The sequence below is a fragment of the Anneissia japonica genome, unplaced genomic scaffold (assembly GCF_011630105.1).
Source record: "Anneissia japonica isolate Jap-2015-1 unplaced genomic scaffold, ASM1163010v1 scaffold288008_len1385354_cov213, whole genome shotgun sequence".
Lineage (NCBI taxonomy): Eukaryota > Metazoa > Echinodermata > Crinoidea > Comatulida > Comatulidae > Anneissia > Anneissia japonica.
The window spans coordinates 757,502-780,792 of NW_022720123.1; the positions used below are offsets into that span (position 1 = coordinate 757,502).

General features: G+C 34.4%; 4 protein-coding genes across 6 annotated transcripts; 2 read left to right on the forward strand and 2 right to left on the reverse strand.

Annotated features, from left to right (window-relative positions):
- Positions 1–2,202: 2,202 nt before the first annotated feature.
- Positions 2,203–7,637, reverse strand: LOC117111232. Of its 3 annotated transcripts, none has more exons than XM_033254134.1 (2): positions 7,511–7,637; positions 2,203–6,803 (listed from the first exon to the last, which is right to left on the reverse strand). In XM_033254134.1, the coding sequence occupies exon 2, from the start codon at positions 6,699–6,701 to the stop codon at positions 5,127–5,129; it is 1,575 nt and encodes a 524-aa protein (XP_033110025.1). In that variant the 5' UTR covers positions 6,702–6,803; positions 7,511–7,637; the 3' UTR covers positions 2,203–5,126. The 3 variants fall into 3 exon arrangements, with proteins under 3 accessions (XP_033110025.1, XP_033110026.1, XP_033110027.1); XM_033254135.1 differs by having other exon boundaries at positions 7,438–7,523; XM_033254136.1 differs by lacking the exon at positions 7,511–7,637 and adding an exon at positions 7,431–7,509.
- On the forward strand, positions 7,628–11,906 carry LOC117111236 (chromobox protein homolog 1-like). The gene is made up of 3 exons (XM_033254139.1): positions 7,628–7,716; positions 9,499–9,906; positions 10,291–11,906. Exons 1-3 carry the CDS (start codon positions 7,645–7,647, stop codon positions 10,396–10,398), a joined length of 588 nt encoding a protein of 195 aa, XP_033110030.1. The 5' UTR covers positions 7,628–7,644; the 3' UTR covers positions 10,399–11,906.
- On the reverse strand, positions 10,794–17,457 carry LOC117111235 (exosome complex component RRP42-like). Its single transcript, XM_033254138.1, has 5 exons — positions 17,272–17,457; positions 16,245–16,678; positions 15,676–15,799; positions 13,757–13,915; positions 10,794–13,529 (listed from the first exon to the last, which is right to left on the reverse strand). The coding sequence occupies exons 1-5, from the start codon at positions 17,326–17,328 to the stop codon at positions 13,425–13,427; spliced, it is 879 nt and encodes a 292-aa protein (XP_033110029.1). The 5' UTR covers positions 17,329–17,457; the 3' UTR covers positions 10,794–13,424.
- Positions 17,458–17,503: 46 nt separating this feature from the next.
- LOC117111234 (palmitoyltransferase ZDHHC3-like) lies at positions 17,504–22,999 on the forward strand. Its single transcript, XM_033254137.1, has 8 exons — positions 17,504–17,652; positions 18,129–18,303; positions 18,971–19,156; positions 19,685–19,830; positions 20,262–20,337; positions 21,001–21,082; positions 21,824–21,960; positions 22,623–22,999. The coding sequence occupies exons 2-8, from the start codon at positions 18,136–18,138 to the stop codon at positions 22,785–22,787; spliced, it is 960 nt and encodes a 319-aa protein (XP_033110028.1). The 5' UTR covers positions 17,504–17,652; positions 18,129–18,135; the 3' UTR covers positions 22,788–22,999.
- Positions 23,000–23,291: the final 292 nt, after the last annotated feature.

Genomic DNA, 23,291 nt, shown 5'->3' on the forward strand with positions numbered 1-23,291 from the left:
CCACACCTACATAACCGCTCTTCCGAAGGCCGGGTGCAGGACCGACCTGTTTCAATAGTGAGACTATGAGATATAACTCGCAAACGTGAGAATGCTAATCTTTCATGCTCTGGGACGTCAGTATGATCCAAGTACAATAATTACTAAGTTTTGTACTAGTAGGTTTTCTCACACAATCTTTAACCTTGGCCAGATTTCATCAGATGATCAGAATTCTTAAGGATATTATTAGTTACATATCGATAAAAAGGATCAGTCTGAGCTGTATGACACAACGACCACGTTAACATAAAAGGGTCATTAATTATGTTCTGTCCATTAGCGAGAATCTTATTGAAAAAAAAAATAAATTGGACTTGCTTTAATACTACCCCGGCAATGTAGGGTATCCAAGTTCTAAGAGACAAATATCGTTTGCCGTGGACGATCTCACTCCCAGGAGCGCCCGGCCTTTAGCGCAGACATATACACCCGTATCGGCTGCAAGGAATTTGACATCCAAGATTCACAACTATAAGTATATCAATGCTGCATCAAGGACTTTTCTCTTAATAGCAAAAGGGTAATCACTATTTTTACGCACAAAAGCAATACATTTAAATACGTTACTACGCGTATATCACAGTGAGCCTATAGCCGAATCCAATCATCTTACAATAAATCTGAGTAGCTCTGTCGTGATTAACACCGTTTTAATAACCATAGGTTTTGTTGTCTTAAAATTTATAAATATCCCCGAGTTAGCACAAATCTGTAAAAAATGATCTAATTTGGCTAAACATTTATCTCGTGATGTAGCTAATATTACGGTATCGTCCATTAACATTACACAGTGAAGTATTTTATATAGCACCTACGACCAACAATCCATGGTTACCGTTACCAATTGTTCACTGGCGATCGCATTGAAAACAAGTTCAGAGGAGTGTTCTGGGACAATTGTAGACAATAGAAGTCCATACCGGCACTCGGAATCATTATCCCCGTCAAATAGCCCTTCATCGATTTTTAGCTTTATATAAGGACGGTGAATTGAAATGGGGACTTCAAATTAAAGAATGCGTATTTATTGCCAGTGTACTGACATAAATTTAAAGTATTTATTCTTCAATGTATTTTAAAAGGCTTTTGAATCGGACCTTTATATTATTTTGATTTATAGACAGCATCCATTGGGGACAACCCGAAATAGACGTGAGACATAATACCCTGACGGGTATTAGTAATCTGTGCGATTTTTTAAAATAGGTAACAACGAGCGTCGTATACTAAGTAAACTTTGAAGCATTGAAGAAATTTTAGTAAAAGTATCAGAACCTAAACATTTTTGTTTACTGCAACTGACGTAAGCCTACTTTCTAAAAAGTGGACGTATTTAAAGACTGCACCAAAAATGATGTCGATTTTGCGAGTTAATGAATAAATGTACGATATTTTGCATGCAAACACGTATCATATATTTTTCTGGTTTGACATTCCATTGTAACCCGATAGATTTGATTTTTGGTTTCAGTTTTGTAGTGGTTTCTCGAAATAAATAAGGAAATACCTTAATAAAATATTGCATAGTTATAGCCGTTCACGGCACTTGGTAGTCAATATGACATACGAGGCAAAATACAATACAGAATTCACACAATCTTACTAACATGTTTCGTTTGTTAGGATTAAGATTGTAAATAAACTCGGTACTCTCATGATTATTCTACCATGTACTCATGATACAGTTTAATACAGGCCTATCCTGGGTAAATCTAGAGTAAACTAGCCTTGTTGGGGTAACGAAATTGATACCGATGGACAAAGGTCGAATATTCAAATGGCCACTGGAGAACAAAATAACTGTCTTCACCCCATACATCAGCCAAGCGGGGCTTTCTTAAGGAACACTCGTGTGCAATAAAAAATAAAAATACGCCATAAAACATCAAAAACGTCGGAGCGGGTGGCGATCCCCAGGGTAGGGCTCGAAAAAGCCCTAACCAGGGCCTCTCGGTCCTCTTTGTTACGCCACTCATATGATACTAATACTACAAATAAAAATGTAGTAGAGGTTGGGGTCTGATCTTGAATGTAAACAAATATTTTTTTTTTAATGAAGAAAATAATAATACACTGTTAACAGTACTGTATATAACACATAACAACTTAAAGCATCAACAAATAGGAGACATTATAACAAACATACTGGTAGACATCTAATTAATTGATAATAACTTTAATAGAATGTTGCAATATGAAATACAATAAGAAATACTTATCAAACTATTCTTGCTATATAAAGCCCACTAGTTAATTTCTTTTAAAATACTTCGCAGCTGGCTTACATACATTAAACACTGAATGAAACAACTGGCTCATTTACAGTATTGCCTTTAAATTTTAACGCTGAACATATTTAATTTAACACAATGTACAATACCAGTAACCGTGCAACATGAACATACACATGACATTTCATGGGAGTGGTCTGGAATAATTTGGCGAAGACGGCTGAAAAAAGCTTTATAAATTTGTCCCCCTATGAAAGGAGGTGAACTTGTTTTTATTCCCACCCCCGTCAAATTGGATTTCGCTCATCTTGCTGAAATATGAAAGCTGCATTCCACAAATGTATAAAACCATTGACAATTTATTATATAGTGTTTCTATTAAGGAATATTTCTATTTTATAACTAAGAATACTAATATAGTCCAAAATTCAATATTTTTAGTCTAATCTATTTTTTTTATCTCTATCTCTCAAAACACCTTTTGTATCCGAGCCCGAATCTAGAAGTATTTTTATTCCCTATATTTTTCAACACCCACCCACCCTAATAAAGTATTTCAGAACACACCAGCTTACTGTATGGTCCAATTTAAGTAAAGATATGAACTTGACTGAAATTGAAACTTTAGGTCACTGAATCAATTCCCTATAAAAATAATTCAACTGTTAACTATCTATGTAGCTCTTTGCATATATAATAGAGTATAAGGCAAGCCCGTAGCCAGGGGATTCGAGGGGTTTAAAAGAACACCTCTTTTCCTGAAATGCCCTTTTATATCATTACTAAAAAGTACCATTTGCATGATGAAAGTGTTTGATATTAACTCCAAATATTTGAAATTTGGAAATTTTTATTGCCATTTCTGGACATCTGAGGTGTTATATCTTTACATTTAACCCAACCATGGTGGGGCAGATGTGGAGGTGGACCCAAAGTGCCCTTTTGTGAAAATAAGAAACTACCCCCCACCCCCCTTTAAGAATGCTGTGTAGGGGCTTGTAAGGCATTTTACACTTGTGTACATTACTACCAGCATGGAGTGGATGTACTGTGCAATATCTTCATACCATAAAAACTGTAGGATGCATGTGATAACTACAGTACAGTTTATCTTAACTTGAATAATTTCTAATTCGATCTTATTTAACATGCTAAATTGTTGTGCTTTCCATAATTAACAATCTGTAAGTCAAATTTTATCCAAGTTGAATAGCTTTTCAATGCAATTTTGGATTTGACTTAGGCAAGCACAACTGTATAATTGTACACAAACACCATGCATTTTATAAATATTTACACATATGTACAGTTAATTACTGTATAACTTGTATTATTACGTAGCTCAATACGCAATGACATTAAATAAAACATTTTTTAATGTGAAAAATGAATTAACGCCAGCAATTATAATAAACTCATGAGCTTTCCGGTAAGTCCCGCCCATAATACGACAGCGTAAACTTACGCCAACACCAGCTGTTAAGTTTGATTGACACTAAAATTCAGAGCATTGAAATACATACGTTCGTTTTAAAGGACAATCACACACAGAAGGTCACTATAAGGTGTGCGTTACAAATGAGATACAATATTTGAAAGGCATTTTATAATGTATACAGTCATAGGTAAAAGGTCAAAGCTTGCAACTACAGTAGTTTCAAAGGGTGACCGTGGGATAAAAGAAACTGAATAAAGTACTTGTCATTGTATCAGGACTACATTGTATTAGCCATTAAAAACAAAATTTATGGGGTGACTGGTGGATCTATTTGTGTGTTGGTATTGTAACTTTTTTAGGTACAACAATGGCTAATAAAACTTCAGAGCACTTTATGTTAATACCAAATACAATACAAATATAAACATCAAGCAGACACAATCATTCTACATAGTCGCAAAGGAAGATCTTTTAAAAACAGAGAGAGTTTCAGTTACTTTAATCTTAGAACAAGGAGGAAGTAATTCATTAATGTGCATTATAACAATTCATTGAAATTATTTCTATCAATCAATCAATCAATATGTATGCATCATTAAACTCAGCATGTGGTCATAATTTACAAATACAATAGCTTACTGTTAAGTACCTATGCCACAGAAATACTTGAGAAATGTATGCAACATGAGTATTTTTATTCAGAATTGATATTTTTTAGCCAGTCTGGTTTATAAAACATACTTATATATCTTGTTATACTAGTGTAGGCCTATATTTAATCAACAAAGTTTTCAAACAGTTTGTACTTATGTTAAATGTACAGCATACTTCTCCTTTTATGAGAAATAATTAGTAATTATGATGAAATATTAAACTGTTACATCCTACCTAATTACACTAACTGCATTCTGCAGATGGGAATACTTAATTATTCACGAGATAGCTTGGTAATACTACCCTTTATACAGAATATTCATATTTTAAATGTAAATGATAAAATTATGCTTATGCAATGCAGAGTTTAATAGTGGATTTTCTAGAGTCTATGCACTTCAGCAACATTGTAAGGACAGCAATAAGCTTCAATTATTACTGCTAAAGGGATTGACTAGAAGACATTCCCGGCTTCTTAAAAATGAGCACAAGCCTATTCATTTTGAAGAAGCTGCATATTGTATAGGGCAAAGAGAAGACCCTATAGCTGGGTTCCACTACAATGGAACAATTAAGTGCAAGAGGTTAGAAGAAGTTTGCTGATAACAGATTTAAAAGCCCTGAGATTTGTACAAATTCTAGAGAAATTTGTTAGAAGTAGAACACCCTGAAAGAAGTATGTGGGGATCCTGTTGGTTGGAAGACTCAACAGACAAGATTGTACACTATTATACTATCATGAGTTGAAAAATAAGCAATTCTTACAAGATACGATGACTAAGTACTGGCACACCAACTTTACGACCACTGATACCTGGAAGAATCTCAGAGGCAATAGCAGTTGCTGTGTCTCTTTCAAATGCCCCTCTGTGAAGGGTATCCAGAGGGTTGGTGGCATACTCAGTAGGCCTTCCGAGGCTTGCAAGTCTATGATTAGTGGGTCCAAATGTCTTTTTAGCCTGTTGCTTAATGCTTGTAGCCTTTGGTGCTAATTTAGAAGACTTTCCATTAAGTTTACGTTGGTTCGCTGGTGACACTGACTTACCGCTAATTCCAGTACGAATGAAGTTCTTATTTGGTGCATCTACTTTCAAATAATAATGTTGCAATGAATCCTTTTCAACTGGTGTGCGATTACGTCCATGAGTTGTCACTGATGCTGGTGCAGATGACGGAGAAGCATCGCATCGACTGCCATTCAGATGAACCATAATGACCTCGTTATCGTCGGAGACTTTTCTCAAAGAAGGGGTAAGTTTTGTTAATGGATTTAGGTGCTGATCTTGGTGAAATAATGTTTGAGCAGGAAATTTCTCAAAACTTCTAGAAGCCAGCTTACTTGATTGCAGCTTACCCGCACTACTATGCCTCTCTAAGTTCTTAAGCCTCCTGACATTGTTGTTCTTGTCATCGTGACAAATGCCATTTGATGGATTCTCAGCAAGTAGGCTAACTTCATGTTGTTCCCTGTCTCCTTCAGTTGTTATTATGTATGAATGGCTATTAGGTTTCTTTGATACAACTGTGACAAACGGCAGTTGAGGGGTTTCAATTTGTGGACTGTCTCCTCCAGCATTTACAACATTGTAGGAGCTTGGAGGCCAAGGCTCTGTTTCTCTTAATAACTTTTGATTAACCTTTTGAGGTGACTGCGAAAGCGAAGGTTTATCAACCAAATTACAATTCTTCAAATCTGTTAAACTTTGTGAAAGACGCAGCGGAGTTTTTTCAAAGTTTTTCTTGTTATGCTCTGATAAATGTGAGATAAAATTATGGATGGAATTCGTAGTAAACTGGTTCTGGCTTGCTTTAGTTCCTTCGTATACTGGCAACTCGCTGTCTTTCTTTATCAGTGTTTTCTCGAGATGTTCACGAACCCTTTCTATATGTTCTATCAACTGAGGATCTGTTGGTCGTTTTTTAATGTTTGTGTAGTGTTTTGAATTAGATCCCTGAAATTGCCATGTGTGATTTGGATTATAGCGATACGTCCCAGGCTCTATCTTACTCCTCCATAGAGATTCTTGATAGAGACTTTTTTTGTGGGTTTGTTTTTCCTTTTTACTTTCCCTATCATGGCGCTTATTTGCATTTACCTCCTGCTGAGGGGTACAGGTGTGGGTTGCATATGTGGGATTTGGAATGGTTGGTTTCCAACCATTGACAGCTTCTGTCCATTCTTGACAATGTATTATCTGTAGAAGTTGATCCTCAATCTCACTGCATTGTAGTAACTTGTTGATGACATCACGTTCTTCAGAGTCATCTTCTTGTGTATTATCTTCCTGTGCAGATGGCAATGGTGTTGCACGGAAACTGCATTTGTTATCATCCATTGGTGTTTTGTTTATTCTGTCTAAACTGAATCGTCATCTTTTTAGGTCAGACTGATGTAATGACATAAAGCATCTTATAAATTGTATTTCATATGTCTACTTCTGCAAAGTAAAAGAAATTTAAAAGTTATTAAAAAAAAGTGTTTTCAATAAATGTTTACTACTCAAAGAGATAGGGTGACTTTCATGGCGGTGCATTTGCAGTAAATTATACCAAACAAATTAATATGTACTTTTGTACTACTACTCTGAGTACTCATAGTATTCAATAACTTTATTTAAATTTGTTTATATCCATTCTACATAATGCTTGTAACTGATGGATTATAAGAATTAGATTTTTTTTTTTTTTAATTTCCGATTAATGCCATAAAAGCTGACTGAATAATAATAATATAAATCATGATGAACATACAAAACATATTTCATGAATGATGACATTCAAACACCAGTTCAGTAGGGGATCAGACATCCTTCTTGGCAAAATCTTCAACAGTTAGAAACTGGTTTCACCAAGCAAGGAATTGCTATGTTATATAATGGGAAGGGAGGCCTGACCAAGCTTATTTTAGGTAGACCTAATCTAGGCCTAGGTAGCCTCAACAATAAATACTACGGGCCTATATGAATAGCTGCCTATCTACATCTACACTAAGAGATTCAGGGCAGGGCCTACCTAGGCCTAACCTACGATTCACAAGAAGATAAGACAAATACAAACAGACTCACAACATACCCTGTGATACAAATTAATATACAACATTTGCCTTGTATGTGCAATTAATCGACAGCATAGAGTGCATACATACCTGTTTAATATTGATTTCTTTCTGGATTTATCTCGCTTGCGGTCGATGAATGGTCATCACTTTGACGATATCAATCAAACCAATAAACAATTATAATATAGTCTTACGTGGCCCAGTCGTAATTTACAAGTTTGATGTTTGTCGCCCTCTACACACAAAAACATCATTTGGAGGAAAATTTGAAAATGTCAGGAAACATCTACGAAGTATGTCGAGATTTTGGTGACTATTGAATCATAATATCGTTATTAGGAACCTAAAACTATTGTATAATAATATTTCATGTATTAAGTATTTTATAAATACTTTACTACATAAATTTTAGTAGTTTAATGGTCAACAAACCTTACGTTAACCTGGGTAGCGATGGCTAGCCTAGCCCTCACGAGTCGCATCAGTATTCTACACTTCGGCCCAGCTTGTATGAAGCGGCGTCGCCGTAGATAGAAACAGGAGAGGGGTCTAGGCTTACGCCTGGTCCATGAAATGTGGAGGTGCCATGTTTGAATGACGTCCGGTTCGGCCGTACACTTGTTCGGCCGTAATATATTTGTATGGAACGCCAAATAGGCACAGAGCTGTGTGTATGCTATGTGTGTGTGGTTAACAATAATCTCCCTATTGTAATCTATTGCTACTGTATCCATGATTTCTTGTGGGAAAACAGTGGATTTTATTACGTTTGTGTTAGTTAATAATGTTTTTTTGCAAGTTAGTAATACTAATACTTATGATTTAACATTATTATGTTATTATGCTGATAATCAAACCAATGGATTTTATGATTTTTATATAGCATCTATCGACGTTGCACTGTACAGTACAGTGACATCCAATTCACGCTTTGATTATACACTACACGGCGTTCCATACAATAACCCTTATTTGGGCAATGAATATCATACGGCCGAACAAGTGTACGGCCGAACCGGTCCTACACCCCATGTTTGTAGGTTAGATCTAGTGTTGAGTGCCCTATTGTGTCTAAAATCCTTTCCCCTACCCTTTTTTAACTGCTAAAGCGAGACTTTTTTTTATTCCTCGTTTGCTTCGTGTACTTATTTAAAGATCATCGGAGGAGGAGGGCAGAATAAAAATACAAAATAAAATTTTGTTTTCTTATTTAGCAAATTGTTTTGCCAAAAACATCCAGACAGAAGAGAAAATAAAAATAAAATTTTATTGGTGAATGTGAAATAGGATGGTTAAATGCTTCAAATTTATAATTAAATTAGAAAGAAATATACCTCTTCTCTTTGGAGATTTTAAGGCGTAATAAAAATAAAGAAAAACTTTTTTTTTTAAATTCCCACTTTTTCGTGGCTGCGGGTGTGCTAACTGGCCAAAAATAAAATTTTATTTTTATTCAAAATCATCAATATTTGCAGTCAGCAGGTTCGCTAAACACAAGGTGTAAAAAAAAGTCTTGCCTTAGCCTTAATTATATACTGTGGTTATTGATCCTACACCGGAACCCAATTGCTCACCATAAGAAGTCTGACACACTGTTGTGCATGCGCATTAAATTAAAGATCATTGTTATTTTTATAAGTCAAAAACGTTGGTGGTTTGAAATAAAATTGAAACATGAGGTTACCACTATTTAGTAAAATTGTCATGTACAGTAATTAAAATATCAATGATCTTTCATTTGATTGCGCATGCGCAATAGTAATGTCGGACCTCTAACGCTGGGCGGTTGGGTTCCGGTGTTATAATATAAATCATTATAATAATTATTAATATTATTACAGTATGTTGGTTTTAATTTGTAAATTCCTTTTGTATGTACTGTACATGAAATGGCTAAATAAATATTATTTTCCTACATGGCAACACCACCCTATAATAAGAAATACTGTATTTTGATATGGATACAGTGTACTGTACCCTGTATTCATTTTCCTAAAAGTTAACTCTCATTTAAAGCTTTACCTCATAACAAATGCCATTCTTTACTGATCTGTCTTGCATTGATTTATTGAAAGGTTGAACGTGTTTTGGATGTACGTAGTACAAAGAGGGGTAAGCGGTATCTGATACAATGGAAGGTGTTTTCAAAAGATACCTGGGAACCAGAAGAAAATCTTGTGGACTGTAAAGAAGCAATAGATTTGTTTTATGCTGAAAAAGCTAAAAAGGATGAAATTGAAAAGCAATCACAATTTCATACACCAACCAATCCAAAATCCATTAAAAAAGTTCAGCAAAAAAGAGATGTAAAAGAAGTAAGCACAAAGAAAGTGGTGGTTAAAAAGCAAGAAACCGAAATTCGGCCAACTCCACTTACAAGAAGATCAGTGAGACTGAGCCAGAAGAGTGAGGAAGTTAAGAAGACACATACTATTACACAACCTAAAAAGCCTTCTCCGACAATAGAACCTCAAAAGTTTAAGGTAATCCGGAAAAAAAAAAAACACATTTAAATTTCTTTAATATATTCTAGTACTGCCTAATTTTAGTCACATGTTGCCATTTGATAAATGTGTGGCATACAGTACAGTGTGAGGTGTAGTCTGTCTTGTCAGCTGGAATTTTAGAATTAAATTTCTAAAATAAATGACTCAGTGATGATAGTTCAATTCAGCCTTTGTGTCATATACTGTAATGTGATAACATTTTAAATCCAATTATATTAACTCTACTGTACTGTAATTAAAGATGAAAATTCATACTGATTGTTTAAAAATGTAAGCTCTTTAAATTGGAGTTTAATTTAATCTTTGAAAAAACTATTTACTTATTTCTAAACTAAATGATTTTATATTTTTTGTTTGCAGATATGTGCTGAAAAGAAGAAATGCCCTGCAAAATATTATGCATACTTTCTCGTTTGTACTCTGGTGTTTGTGATCGTCTTTATGTCACTACCGAGTCGAAGTGATTAATGGCACCTCACGTCATACAGTCTCATATTTTTATAGTATTCAATCATCGATCATGATACAGTGTGTAAGTGTATGGGCTGTTTTTAATTGGATGTTTATATATCGAAAGGGGAAATAATGAATCTTAAATTTTGAGAATCAGTTGACAAAATTGTTTATAATTGTTTGTAACATCCATACCGGAAACAGAAATTTACTAAATGACTGGACAGAATAGAATATAGTTATGAGGTCTTTTAAAGTCTTTTCAAAAAATTGATTCTTGTATACATGTATATACATGTACCTGTACAGTACATATTTGTGGAAGAAATCATATTAGCCTAGCTTAAAAATAAGGATGTACTGTACTTCATTATGCTTATTGTTAGACATTTTAATAACAAAAAAAAAGTATAACATCCATACCAGAAAAAGAAATTTACCAAAGGACTCTGGACAGAATAGAATAAATGTTATTTGGTTTTAAGTCTTCAAACAATTGATTCTTGTATATATACATGTACAGTAAATATTTGTGAAAGAAATCACATTACCCTATATGTTAAAAATAAGGATGTACTGTATATCATTGTGCTTATTGTTAGAAAATTCATTGAGGTATGCCTTAACACTACTGTATATTTTTTGAATAAAATAGAAACTTAGTTGGAAATTTTAAAGTTCCATTGAAACATGCCCAATTTTATGACCAAAAGAAATATTAATTCTTTGTAAATATTTTTCAATGAAAATTAATGTAAACCATAGGTACTGCATGCAGTGCCTTAAAATGAGTGTGTAGTTCGGAAAGTTATTTGAACATACATGTAAAAATTTGAGGTAGTAAAATAATATATTTTAAGTATGTAAGCATTATTGTGCCACAATTTTTAAATTTTGAGAGTTCCCTTGATCTTTGGCTGCCTCATGAGTTGCTCTATCCTGCAATTACATTCCCCTACCTTCATCATTCACATGATAATTTCAATCAATTGTGACTGCCACTAAAATATTTATAAATAAGATTTTTGTACATGTTTTAAGACATGCAATGGTCTGCTGTATGAACATATGGCATAGTTAATAGATTCAAGCTTGGTGTCAACACGTCTTTATTAGCAAAGTATTAAAGTTCTACCTCTTATTGTTGCATAGATGCATCCATGTTATTTTTTTGTATATAATAAATATGTACTGACAACATTCATCAATCTCATTGTCAACGTCATTCCAGTAAACTAAAGTTGGGAAAAAAAATTACAAGCTGGGTCAATCAAAATTTATCTGGAGTTTATTAAAATAATACATTGAAAATGAAGGTAATTTTGTTCACTCTACGAAGCACAATTTATTTGTTGTATCAATAATATAATACTTGTTAATACTGCATTATATCAATGTCAATGTTTTTACACATTTTGCTGTTTGTCTACATTGTGAATGCACAATTCTGTAGTGTTGTATCAACACATTTTTCACATTTTAATTTTCATTTTACTGTACAATAAACACTTTTGGAAGATAAATACTGTAGTTTTCTTAATTTTATGGTTTTCGGTTGTCAGTGCATTCAAAATCAGGGTTGTAGCTGTAGAAAACTAAGGGTGGGTGATAAAATTGGCAAATTCTAAATAATAAGAGTGGATTTTAAGGATGGAGGGTGGAGGGCCATGAAATTAGTTTTAGACAGGCTGGGTGGCCCTGCCCACCATAACTACATCCCTGCAAAATGGAAGGGAAACTCCTCAATAACTTATTTGTATTAACTGTTATTGCTGAACTCAATGGTAGGAAGCTAAAAGCTCATAATGACTACAGTTGGGTACAGTAAACACATGTCATTATATCTCAGTTTATGCACTTTATGATACAGACACACAGTAGTGTATCTCGAGGGTAGTGTATAGCATTGGGGAGCAGTAGTTTGAGAAATAAGGTTAAGTGTATGCAAGTTAAAATTCCTTTGGGGCAGGGAGCTACTCCCCTTTCTGCATACACCAGTGAATATGGGTGTCCTGTCATAAAGGACAATGCAGAACACTGATGATGATGCCATCTACTGTATCAGTATAGGGTGTTAACTTAGAGTGCCATTAAGTTTATTTTTATACTCAACTTGTCCAAGAGAACAGCTGGAACCACACGGATATGAAACTATTTAAAATTCTACCACACGAGAGTAGATGATTTTTTAAATTTTATTTATTTCCTTCAAATCCAACAGCAAGTGCACTAGCCACTTCTAGGATGGAATGATGCTTTTTTTTTTTCCCGGCTTTTTTCTTTGTGTTCTTGACTTCATTATTGTCTAGCGCATAGAGACCTCGTTTATTTGCGCTATATAAATCCATCTATTATTATAAACCAAGTCTCTTATTGAGACCTAGGGATTGGAGTTGTTTTCAGTCGTGAGAAAGTCCTGCTATGACAGAAATTGAACCCATGACCCTGGGGTTAGACGGCAAGCATCTTAAGCATCTATTCAACTCCATTTTTAATATATAAAAACATTTACAGGGGCGTAGGTTGGTCTCAACCTGGGGGTTGCGAAATATGAGAATGCGGAACTAAATATCTATTTTAACCCACTCAATGGAACTAATTTGCTGCCATGGGGGGTCCCTACACCCATGTTTTATAGCAATAGTTTCCGATCTTTGGTTGACATTACCAACTACATGTATTTGACAACTCTATCATCACTTTCACTGCTGATTATATGGCAAAATCATTATAATTAATTGTGTATGAGACTGTTGCCACAGTACTACTGTCTGTCTCATAAAAATTTACATTAATTATTATTTCTCATAAAATCAATCATTCATCCGTTTCTCTTGTCAGCTACGCTTGCCAAAGGAAGCTGTTGTCATGAATAATCAGCTTCACTTCTGCCTATTCTAGAGTTCTCTCTGCTTGGTTATCATTCTGTTTGTCTGTACAAATCCACTTTCTTCTTTCTTTCCTAATACAGAACTGTCATTGATCTTGAAACATATTTCTCTGCCCATATACTTTTGCAATATTTGCAGCTTCTATTTTCTTTAAGCTAAGAAGCCAACTTTTTCAACTTTACTGCCAGACTTTTCAATTGCATTTAAGGTGTCCATTAGATTACTGTGCAGTAGATCTGCCACACGTTTTCCGCACTGTAAAGAAATAAGATTACAGTAATACTAAGATCTATTTCTTTCTTGTGTTTTTAATTGTCTTTATCATATTAGTCAATTTTGATTTTGGATGGAGAGAGGCAAATGTAGGTCAAATGCCATGTGTGGAAGGACAAAAATGAAATGTGCACAATGAGGGTTTCAAACCTCAAGTTTAAGAGTCCGAGCTACAGGTTTGCCAAATTCCCCTGAAACCCATAACTTACTTGAATCATATCTGTTGTACTGTCAGGATCCAGGCTTCCTGAGCCTTTCTTGACAATGGAGGTAATTTTTCCAGTCTTCGGCATCACACTTATCATGATGCAGGCCAGGCTGCAAGCCTCCTCCTCAATTGTAGCATCAATAATATGTTTCTGGTTTACCTATTTTAAGCAGTCAAAGCAAAAAATCAACATTAACAAGTATTAGTCTTTCTTTGATTTCATTTTGATAGTCGGTGGCTGTTGGAACAGATCTTCATTAAAAATGATACGTTGCACACGCGCCGTGGCGTTGTGTCCTTCGTAGAATCGAGTTGGCCGACGACCATCAGACACACTGTGAGTGCCGGCTTAACTCACTTATGTAGCAGACTAGGTAAAGCAGGGACGTAGCCAGGATTTTGAAAGGCCTTAAAAAAATGAAGGGGGGTGCCTTGAATCCACCTCTCCTCAAAACATTCTTTATCCAGAATAGTCATAATCACGAAAAATGGACATGGAAAACCAGATCACATCCTAAAAACAAACAGCAGTCACTAAGACATACATCAAGAGCCGACTCGAAAGAGTTTAATGCCCATACCCAGGGAAGAGCACAGATCTGTTTTGAAAGGTGGAGGGGGAGGACATTTTGTAAGTCGACACCCACCCCAGCCCCACAATGGTTGGAGCTGAGGTGAGAAAATAGTACCTCTAGATGGCCAGAAATGACACTTTTAGTAAAATTCATCATCATCACATCACCATTAGTCAAAATGAACCGCCAAAAGAAATTCTCATGATCTTTTATCAGGGATTTTTGACAACCATAGAGATCTTATTAATGTGTGTGTATACACCATAGAAAACAAAGCTTAAAAACATTGTCTTTGAGTATGTACTTNNNNGGGCTACTTCAAAAACGTGATTTCACAACCACCTCAGCCCCACCATGGCTGGGGCTGAGGTGAGAAAATTTGAGGAAATAGTACCTCTCGAAATGGCCGGAAATGACACTTTTATATAGTAAAATTCATTATCATCACATTACCATTATAGCAAAATGAAACGCCAAAAATTTTCTCATTACCTTTTATCAGGGATCTACTTAATATCCAGGACAACTTTGGCCTAATTATAGCTTACTAAGCTTTAACTATATATACTGTATTATGATCAACCAATCAAAACTTTTTTTCGCATTTAGCACAATTTTCTTCACTTTTTATTGTTATTAATATTAATATCAATTATTACTATCGTCATCGTCATCATTGTTATTATTATTATTATTATTACTATTAGTAGTAGTATTATTAAACAAACATTTAAAGAAACTTTCAAAAGGATAAAAACGAAATTGAACCAAAGTATCGCATTTCTATCTTAAAATAACTGGCCTGAGATTTATGGATTTAAGATTTTTTTAAATCACGCTTAGGCTTATGTGTTCTATTAGGCCTATGTATAACGTGTACTGATGCATATTTACATGTTTAGAGGTATTCATTTTAAGTGATCCCAGGAAAGAATTTGTATTGGCTCAAGAATAAGCTTTAAAATTTTAACACTGTGTACAAAGGGGGGGAGCCGCGGCTCCCACGGCTCCCCCCCTGGATACGTCCCTGAGGTAAAGTGAGACAGGTTACTGTATGTAACCTAAGAATTTTTATAACCAAAGAATGAGCTCTTCGCACATTTTCCATGAAAACTAATGGAACATCTGACCTCTCCTGTGAGCAGGTGACTCTTTGACGGAGTGGGCAAGCTAACAGGAAACAAACTTGATCTGTGAATATAATATACTGTAATGATAAGCAAGGGCGACACCATGGAGTCGGGGGACTGTGGAACCCGGATGTTGTTTCACAATTTTTGGGCTCAGCTCTATCTTTCTCCTTCTATTATCTTTGATGTAACCTAGCAAGACCTCAATACAATACCTTATTTACAGTAACCAGCAGGGGCATCATCTCCGGTTTGAAGCGATAGCAGTCGTGTGGATCATCAGACACATCCATCTCTTGGTTGCCCTCATCATCCATCTGTACTGTTACCTTTGGAATTCTAAAGGACCAGTCAAGATATGAAATCAAACATCAGTTGTACACTGTGTATGGTACATGTATTTTTAAGTTAAAATATATACTGTACTGGTAATATGAATAAATACAATGTATACAACCAATCATGATATATTTCTAATAGCAATACAAAGAAATTACATAGTTGCTTTTGATAGAAAACATTTGAAATAATTGTAGAATAGTAAAGAAACATTTTTTTGTACACTGCTCAGATTATAATTACTGTACAATTATTTGACAGAAATTTTAAAGGTATACCATCTGTACAGTACACAATGCATTGAGTTGTGGTTCACAATTGACAAGAGGTTAAGAGATTTGAGACTCAATTTGAACAAATTATTATTTAAAATATTAAATTATTAATATAATTATTATTAATATTTAAGTATAGAAGAATTAAGCATTATTTCTGCCAACCTCACCTAGCATCAGCTAATGCAGCCTTGATACACAGCGACACTGCATCAAATAAGTTACCACCACACTCCAACACCACCACATCAACGTACAAAACCCAGCAACACTCGCCGGGTAATATGCATAAGTCTTCCAGGTTTAGAGTCTCAGCACTTCCATACATCCTTGACATGGTGGTAGCTATCTCGGAGGCTAGATCCTCACCTCCTCTACCATCAAATTTGGGAGAAGCTGTTGCTGAACAGTCTACAAAAAACTCCATATAACCCTTATCTGGTAAGTAGGTTTTTGGAGTACCCATTTCTGCTTTAATCCCGACAAGAATATCTGTGTTAGAAAGCTTGAGTTTTGCCGACCCGCTGCAGTTGGAGACAAGACCACACTCAAGCTCTATCAACCGGTATGTTTCACATTCTCGTCCATCACAACGTAAATCATCCTAAAAGTGAATTTAATGAAATAAAAATTAAGTTGTTTGGCCATGAGTCATTTTGTCCTCCAGTTTGACAAAAATCAAAAATTAAAAATTGACAAATTAAATACAAAAATATTTCCACATAACCACTCCACATGCAAGCACACACAGACAATGCCATATAGGTGGCAAAATTTTAAAAACATTAATCATAAACTTATATGCAACCATTAGAATTGTACTTATTGTATTGTAGAGGCCTAAAAATATATTTAATTGACAAAATTCTTAAATCAATTATTAAAAATCATTAAAAACGATTATTAATCATAATTCAACATATTTAATGATATATCATGAATTACAAATGTATAATATTAATTACTACCAGCCTAGGCCTAGAAGCAATCCACGACCCCGGGGTGAAGGTCAACAGGCCGTAGAGTGGCGACCATTTTCGGCTTAAAAAGAGAAGATAGTACCCTAGGCCTAGGCTAGGGCCCTAGTTTAGTAGTAGTAGTAGTAGTAGTAGTAGTAGTAGTAGTAGTAGTAGTAAGTAGGGCCTAGGCTAGGGTTTTTAGGCCCCCTAGTAGCACCTAGCTTAGAATTTGACATACCTGGATTCCGTGAATAATAAACGTTTTCTCTGCCTCACTTAACGAAACAGAGGCCATATTGCATATAATTTCAACTAGGATCAGACCTCATTCACCATATATACAACATTGTAAGGAAATAAATTATGATAAAAAGTTAAAAACATCAACCAACGAAAACAACTTTTTCAACATGTGTGTTGAATGAGGGCAGTATTACAAGTTGTAAAATAAGGAGCTTTTTCAACAAACGGTATTCATAACCAGTGCGGACTGCAGATAATATTCTTCTTAGTATAAGTCGAATTTTCCGGGAGATCACAAGAGATCGAAAACCTTGATACGTTGTGGATGTTTTCTGTGTAAATAATCATTAAATACGCCATTTTTACTGATTTTTACGTAAGTATTCTTTGAAATATGTACAGTATTTGTATGCTCATCATATGTAGTAACGGTAAAATCAGTTTTGCATTTGCTAGTGTAGAATAAATGAAGAAATTAAAAATGTACTACCACCATTATTACACCACACAACAGTCTCCAGCCAGTGTTTACTATCTGTAGCTGCCCAACCCATCTTCTTCCCACACAGGCCTCTATCAAAAAGCTAGCCTCAGCTCAGTTATGAAGACTCGACTGTAGAGTGAATGAGAGCAGTATACTCTATCAGTCAAAACAACAGTGACTGTTTACTGTTGAAAACAAGTGAACGTGTTTCGACAGGGCATGTGATAAACAGAAGGTGCCTGGCTAGTTTGTAATTGTAATTGAGCCCATTTTTGAGCAGTTAAAAAATGTTTATATTTCTAATGATTAATTTTAACAAATTCTACACTGAATGAAACATCAAGTTGATAGAACTTTTTTTCCCGAAGATCAATCATGAGCACCGCACTTCGGCTGCAACCACTAAATCCAGATGAGAAAGATGACTTGGCCAATGTCGAAAGTGGAGCAATCAAGAAATTGATTGAAAAGAGAAGTAATAAGTGTTGTGACTGCTGCGGAATGACAAAAAAATTAGGAATACGTGATAAATGGTTTGTACAGGTAATAAAGTTTTTTTTTCTTCTGAGCGGGGATTCAAATACGTTGGGAGGGACACAGGGTTCAAGATTCATCGATATTTCCCATAAAAGAAACACATTTTTTTGTTATTAATTGCAGCCCCTCTTCCCCATTTCTAAAATCATTTAATTATTCTGTCCTTATTTGTGACCCCTATTTTTGTATGATCACATATAAAACATAAGCAAATGTATTGTCCAAGAACAGAGACTTATAGGGTGGTCAATTGGTCAGAATTTTTGTAGCATTATGCTGGCATAATGGACTTTTCCAGGGTGTCAATCAAACAACTGGCCAATTAGAACATGACCAAAGTGTGTGCATGTTTAAAACTGCAACAAGCACACTTATTGTCCCACAAACACATGTGTTTGCATATGTTTTAACAGTATCATTTTGTGAGACCTTTGCAACAATATTTAAGGGGCATGGCTTAGCGAAAAGCTTCATTCTATAGTTCAGGTCTAACCAACACCCACTCCATGCATTTTAGTTGGTAAAATGTTACCAACCTGGCTAAAAGGCATAGTTAAATTATGAACAATAATTCGATGCTTGAAATTTTACTTTTGAAACACCATAAAAAATGCCAAACCTAAAGTTTTCAGACTAGTAATGCAGAAATTAAAAAGCTCTCTTTTCTTTTCAGGATCCATGTGGGATTGTTTGTGTTGTTATTACATACTTGCTGATGTTATATGGAGAGTTTGCAGTGATGAAAGTTATCCTTCTACCCATCGGATTTGGATTATATAGTACATCGCACATGCTTATGTTTAACTTCTTCACAATCATGGCTTTCTTATCGCACATAAGAGCTATGATGACTGACCCAGTAAGTATATAACATGGTTATCTGTGTACCATGATATCGAAATAATAACCATTCAATTATTGTAATAAACTAGGAAATGATGGCAGATGGTAGGAGTGGATCCAGAATTTTTTAAATGAGGAGGTAGGGATTTGATATAGACCTACTGTAGATGTACAATCATTTTCCAGATAAGTATCCAATAAATGGCGAATCGTGTTCAGTATATGCTGTTAAGAAATGTTGTAATATTTAGTATTTGAATGCCATTTTGTATTTTTTTCTGTTAAAAAATAAAAGACAGCAGTGTACAAAACCTGGAGATATGTGCCCCATGACCCATGACCCTAAATCCACTCCTGGATAGTGACCCTCAGAGGTCCTCTGTTTTCTATTGAGTCAGAATAAATATCATTTTATTTTATTTTAATTTTTTATTTAATTTTGTCTTTCAATATGAAGCACTTTTATAAGCTTCTTTGAATTATACACTATGTAAATGTCCCTTGATTATTATTATTAACATAACATTTTGTTTGGTCCTTGTAGGGTGCAGTACCTCTAGGAAATGCCACAAGAGAGAAGTTAAATGACCTGGGTTTGAAAATTGGTCAGGTTGTTTACCGTTGTCCAAAATGTATTTGTATTAAACCAGAAAGGGCTCACCATTGCAGTATTTGCAGAAGGTGTATACGGTACGTATATTTTTCTCTTGTTTTTTTTCTGTGGCACCATCTTCCAAAATATAAATTTTTTCAAAGCTCTTCGCAGTGTACTGTAATGATGTTATATCAAATGATATCCTTATTTTCAAAGGATAAGATAATCTAATACAAAATACTTTTAACAGCTCTAAAAAAGAAAACAAAATTCAAATTATAAATTTGTAAAACATTTAATTATGCTAGTACCTATCTGTGCAAAAAAAATAATGATTATAATAATTTATGAATAAATAAATTACACAATATTTATGGTGATACTACAGTATATTAATAACATGTATTTCTGTGTCACATCATAACATAGCAGTAGCTTCTATATTTAATATAAAACATTATGTTGGACAATGTGGAAATGGGATGAAGAATTATAATTTTTTTATCATATACTTTTATATTCATAGAAAAATGGACCATCACTGCCCTTGGGTAAATAATTGTGTTGGTGAGAATAATCAAAAATATTTTGCACTATTTACAGTAAGTGTCCAATCCTAATAGTGTATTGTAATAAAGTATATTGTGGATTTTTGTAATGATTTGATAATGAATTTCAGTATATTTGTAAGAGTTTTACTCTTCATTGACTATTGCATTTTATTCTAGGTACAGCAACACATTTTAGATCATACTAATACATATCAGTATGTTATTTCATGATTTGTATTGTCTAACACTTAAGATAGTGAATCATTAAGAATTTATAATGTATAGATTGCTCATCTTGTAATTTTTAAATTATAAAAAGAAAGACTAACAAATACACGCTTTATAGAGTTTCTTCTCAGTATAGCAACCTATTTCAGATCATACTTTGTTTTAAAATAACAGTTTATATGTATTGTCCTACTCTTTGTGATAGTGGATCATTAAGAATTTATAGTGTTTATAGATTGCTAATCTTGTAAATTATAAAAAGAAAGACTATCAAACACTCTAATTGAATAATGCATTTTAAACTCGGTATGGCAACCTACCTGTATTTCAGATCATACTTTGTTCTGAAATAACAGTATGTTATTTCATTATAACTCTTTAAGATAGTAGATCATTAAGAATTGAAGTTGTTATGTACAGATTGCTCATCTTGTAAATTATCATAAAAAGAAAGACTATGAAATGCCATTTTCTTGTTTCTTGTAGTTGTACATTGCTCTGATGTCAATGCATGCTATCGTGTTAGCTGTTACACATTTCGTTCTGTGTGTTAAAACGAGTTGGGCAGGTATAGCATTCATTGATATATTTTTCTATAATTTCAAAGGGTAACACAACAAAGCAGAGTGTAACACTATAATACCTCCATGGTGTAACTGAACAAAACAGTGGCATATCTATGGATGTTTAATATGGGGGTGGGGGTGGAGGAGGGATGATCAAGTAGAAGTCTGATGATCAATATTCAAGTGAGGGAACACTAGCTGGAAAAACAAGTTGATATGAGATGATCTTTACTTGAGTATAATTTTTTTTTTCCGTTAGAGGAGGGGAGAGAATGGTGAGAAGGGGTGGGCTTTTTTTTCTCTTCCCCCAGTAGATATTCCACCGGAACAAAATCATGCTCCAAAGCCTCTAATTTCTATTTTACTTAAAGCACATGACACAGCAATCATTATAACCTGTATTCTCAAAAGTATAGTAAGTTCTTGCTTAGTTAAGGATACAGTAGAACCCCTCTATTAGGGGACACCTTCGGGACCAAAAAAAAGTGTCTGTAGTGCTAAAAAATATACTTTCCCTCCTTTCGTTGCCAAAAATGTGTGCCCTTAATAGGGGTGTCCACTTATTAGGAGCATCCCCTTAATGGGGGTGTTCCCTTAATAGGGGTGTCCCAAATGTAGGGTTGTAGTACTTTTAAATATTCAAAAAGATCTATGAACATGTTACTCTTGAGAAACAACATTGGAAAAAAGGACACTAAAGTAAACAAAAATATAATAGCTCTAAACTAATGTTGTTTTTGCAGTCCAAAGCTGTTCATCGATTTCTCCAGCATCCACGACGGTCTTCCTCATCATTTTAGGATTTGAAGCATTACTATTTGGGATTTTCACAATCATAATGTTTAGCACTCAACTGCATGCAATATGCACCGATGAAACGGTAAGACCACCAACCATTCCAATTTGATGATGTCCTTTTTGCGATGATTAGAAAAATCGTATAGGATTAAAATTTTAAAAAAACATTGCATATGATTGTAATAGGAATCTGCACCTCAGCCTTGCATTCTTTCCATAATGTTATATTTTTTGCTTAATTTATATAAGAGTGATAGATGTGTCCTGCCACCCTGTTCAGTGGCAGATTCAGGAATTTTAAATGGAGGGGGCCCAGGTAGTAGGGACTTTAACAGGTGAAGGTGACTGGTCTAGACTAGCTAGACCACCTCGGAAATGGCACTCTTAGACTTACATTTGAATGTAATTTTTCTATTCTTTTTTTATAATTTCGAAAAATCCTGCTGTTGGCAAAAGGCCTCTTGTTGACTTTCATTTATACTTTTAAAAAATTGTTTCCATATTATATTATTTTTTTCAACATTTATATATTATTTAATTTCAATAATGTATTCATTTAATATATTCATTTAATACTACAATATGGTTTATCGAATGCTAATTTAATGTATGAAGGAATCAACTTTTTTTTTCCTTCTCTATAGGTGAATGTATTGTATTCATTAATCTATTCATTTAATACTACAATATGGTTTATAGAATGCTAATGTATAGCAGAATCAATTTTTTTTCTTCTCTTTATAGGGGATTGAACAACTGAAGAGGGAAAAAGCAAAATGGGAAAAGAAAACACGTTGTATGGGAATGAAGAGCGTATTTGGAAGCCCGATGTCTATCCAGTGGCTTAACCCACTATCTACACCTAGAGTTCATAATGGTAAAGAAGAGATATACATGTACAATGTATAGTAAAATAACCAATAATAATATTTTAAACATATCAATAGTATATCAATACTATCACATTTACTTACTTGCTTATGTATGGAAAAAATTATGTCATATCACACCCATATATGGACATGATGATGTCACATAACACCCATATATGGACATGATGATGTCATATCATACCCATATATGGACATGGTGATGTCATATCACACCCATATATGGACATGATGATGTCATATCAAACCCATATATGGACATGATGATGTCATATCATACCCATATATGGACATGGTGATGTCATATCACACCCATATATGGACATGGTGATGTCATATCACACCCATATATGGACATGATGATGTCATATCATACCCATATATTGACAAGATGATGCATATCACACCCATTTATGGGCAAATCACAGGTATTTATCACTTAATAAAACTTGAATGTGTGGATGGTAACTACTGTATTAAGCCGGTCACTCACGTCGGCCGTTGGTCGTCGGCCAACGTGATT

What these genes read in the sequence shown, in the direction of transcription:
- LOC117111232 (XM_033254134.1), bottom strand. Translation starts at nt 6,701, where the DNA reads ATGGATGATAACAAATGCAGTTTCCGTGCAACACCATTGCCATCTGCA.
- LOC117111236 (XM_033254139.1), top strand. Translation starts at nt 7,645, where the DNA reads ATGTTTGTCGCCCTCTACACACAAAAACATCATTTGGAGGAAAATTTG. An exon ending in TGTCAGGAAACATCTACGAA is followed by an intron (nt 7,717 to 9,498) that starts GTATGTCGAGAT and finishes ATTTATTGAAAG; the next exon opens with GTTGAACGTGTTTTGGATGT. An exon ending in TAGAACCTCAAAAGTTTAAG is followed by an intron (nt 9,907 to 10,290) that starts GTAATCCGGAAA and finishes TTTTGTTTGCAG; the next exon opens with ATATGTGCTGAAAAGAAGAA.
- LOC117111235 (XM_033254138.1), bottom strand. Translation starts at nt 17,328, where the DNA reads ATGGCCTCTGTTTCGTTAAGTGAGGCAGAGAAAACGTTTATTATTCAC. An exon ending in TGCTGGTTACTGTAAATAAG is followed by an intron (nt 13,916 to 15,675) that starts GTATTGTATTGA and finishes TGCTTAAAATAG; the next exon opens with GTAAACCAGAAACATATTAT. An exon ending in GTACAACAGATATGATTCAA is followed by an intron (nt 13,530 to 13,756) that starts GTAAGTTATGGG and finishes ATTTCTTTACAG; the next exon opens with TGCGGAAAACGTGTGGCAGA.
- LOC117111234 (XM_033254137.1), top strand. Translation starts at nt 18,136, where the DNA reads ATGAGCACCGCACTTCGGCTGCAACCACTAAATCCAGATGAGAAAGAT. An exon ending in GAGCTATGATGACTGACCCA is followed by an intron (nt 19,157 to 19,684) that starts GTAAGTATATAA and finishes TGGTCCTTGTAG; the next exon opens with GGTGCAGTACCTCTAGGAAA. An exon ending in TGTTAAAACGAGTTGGGCAG is followed by an intron (nt 21,083 to 21,823) that starts GTATAGCATTCA and finishes TTGTTTTTGCAG; the next exon opens with TCCAAAGCTGTTCATCGATT.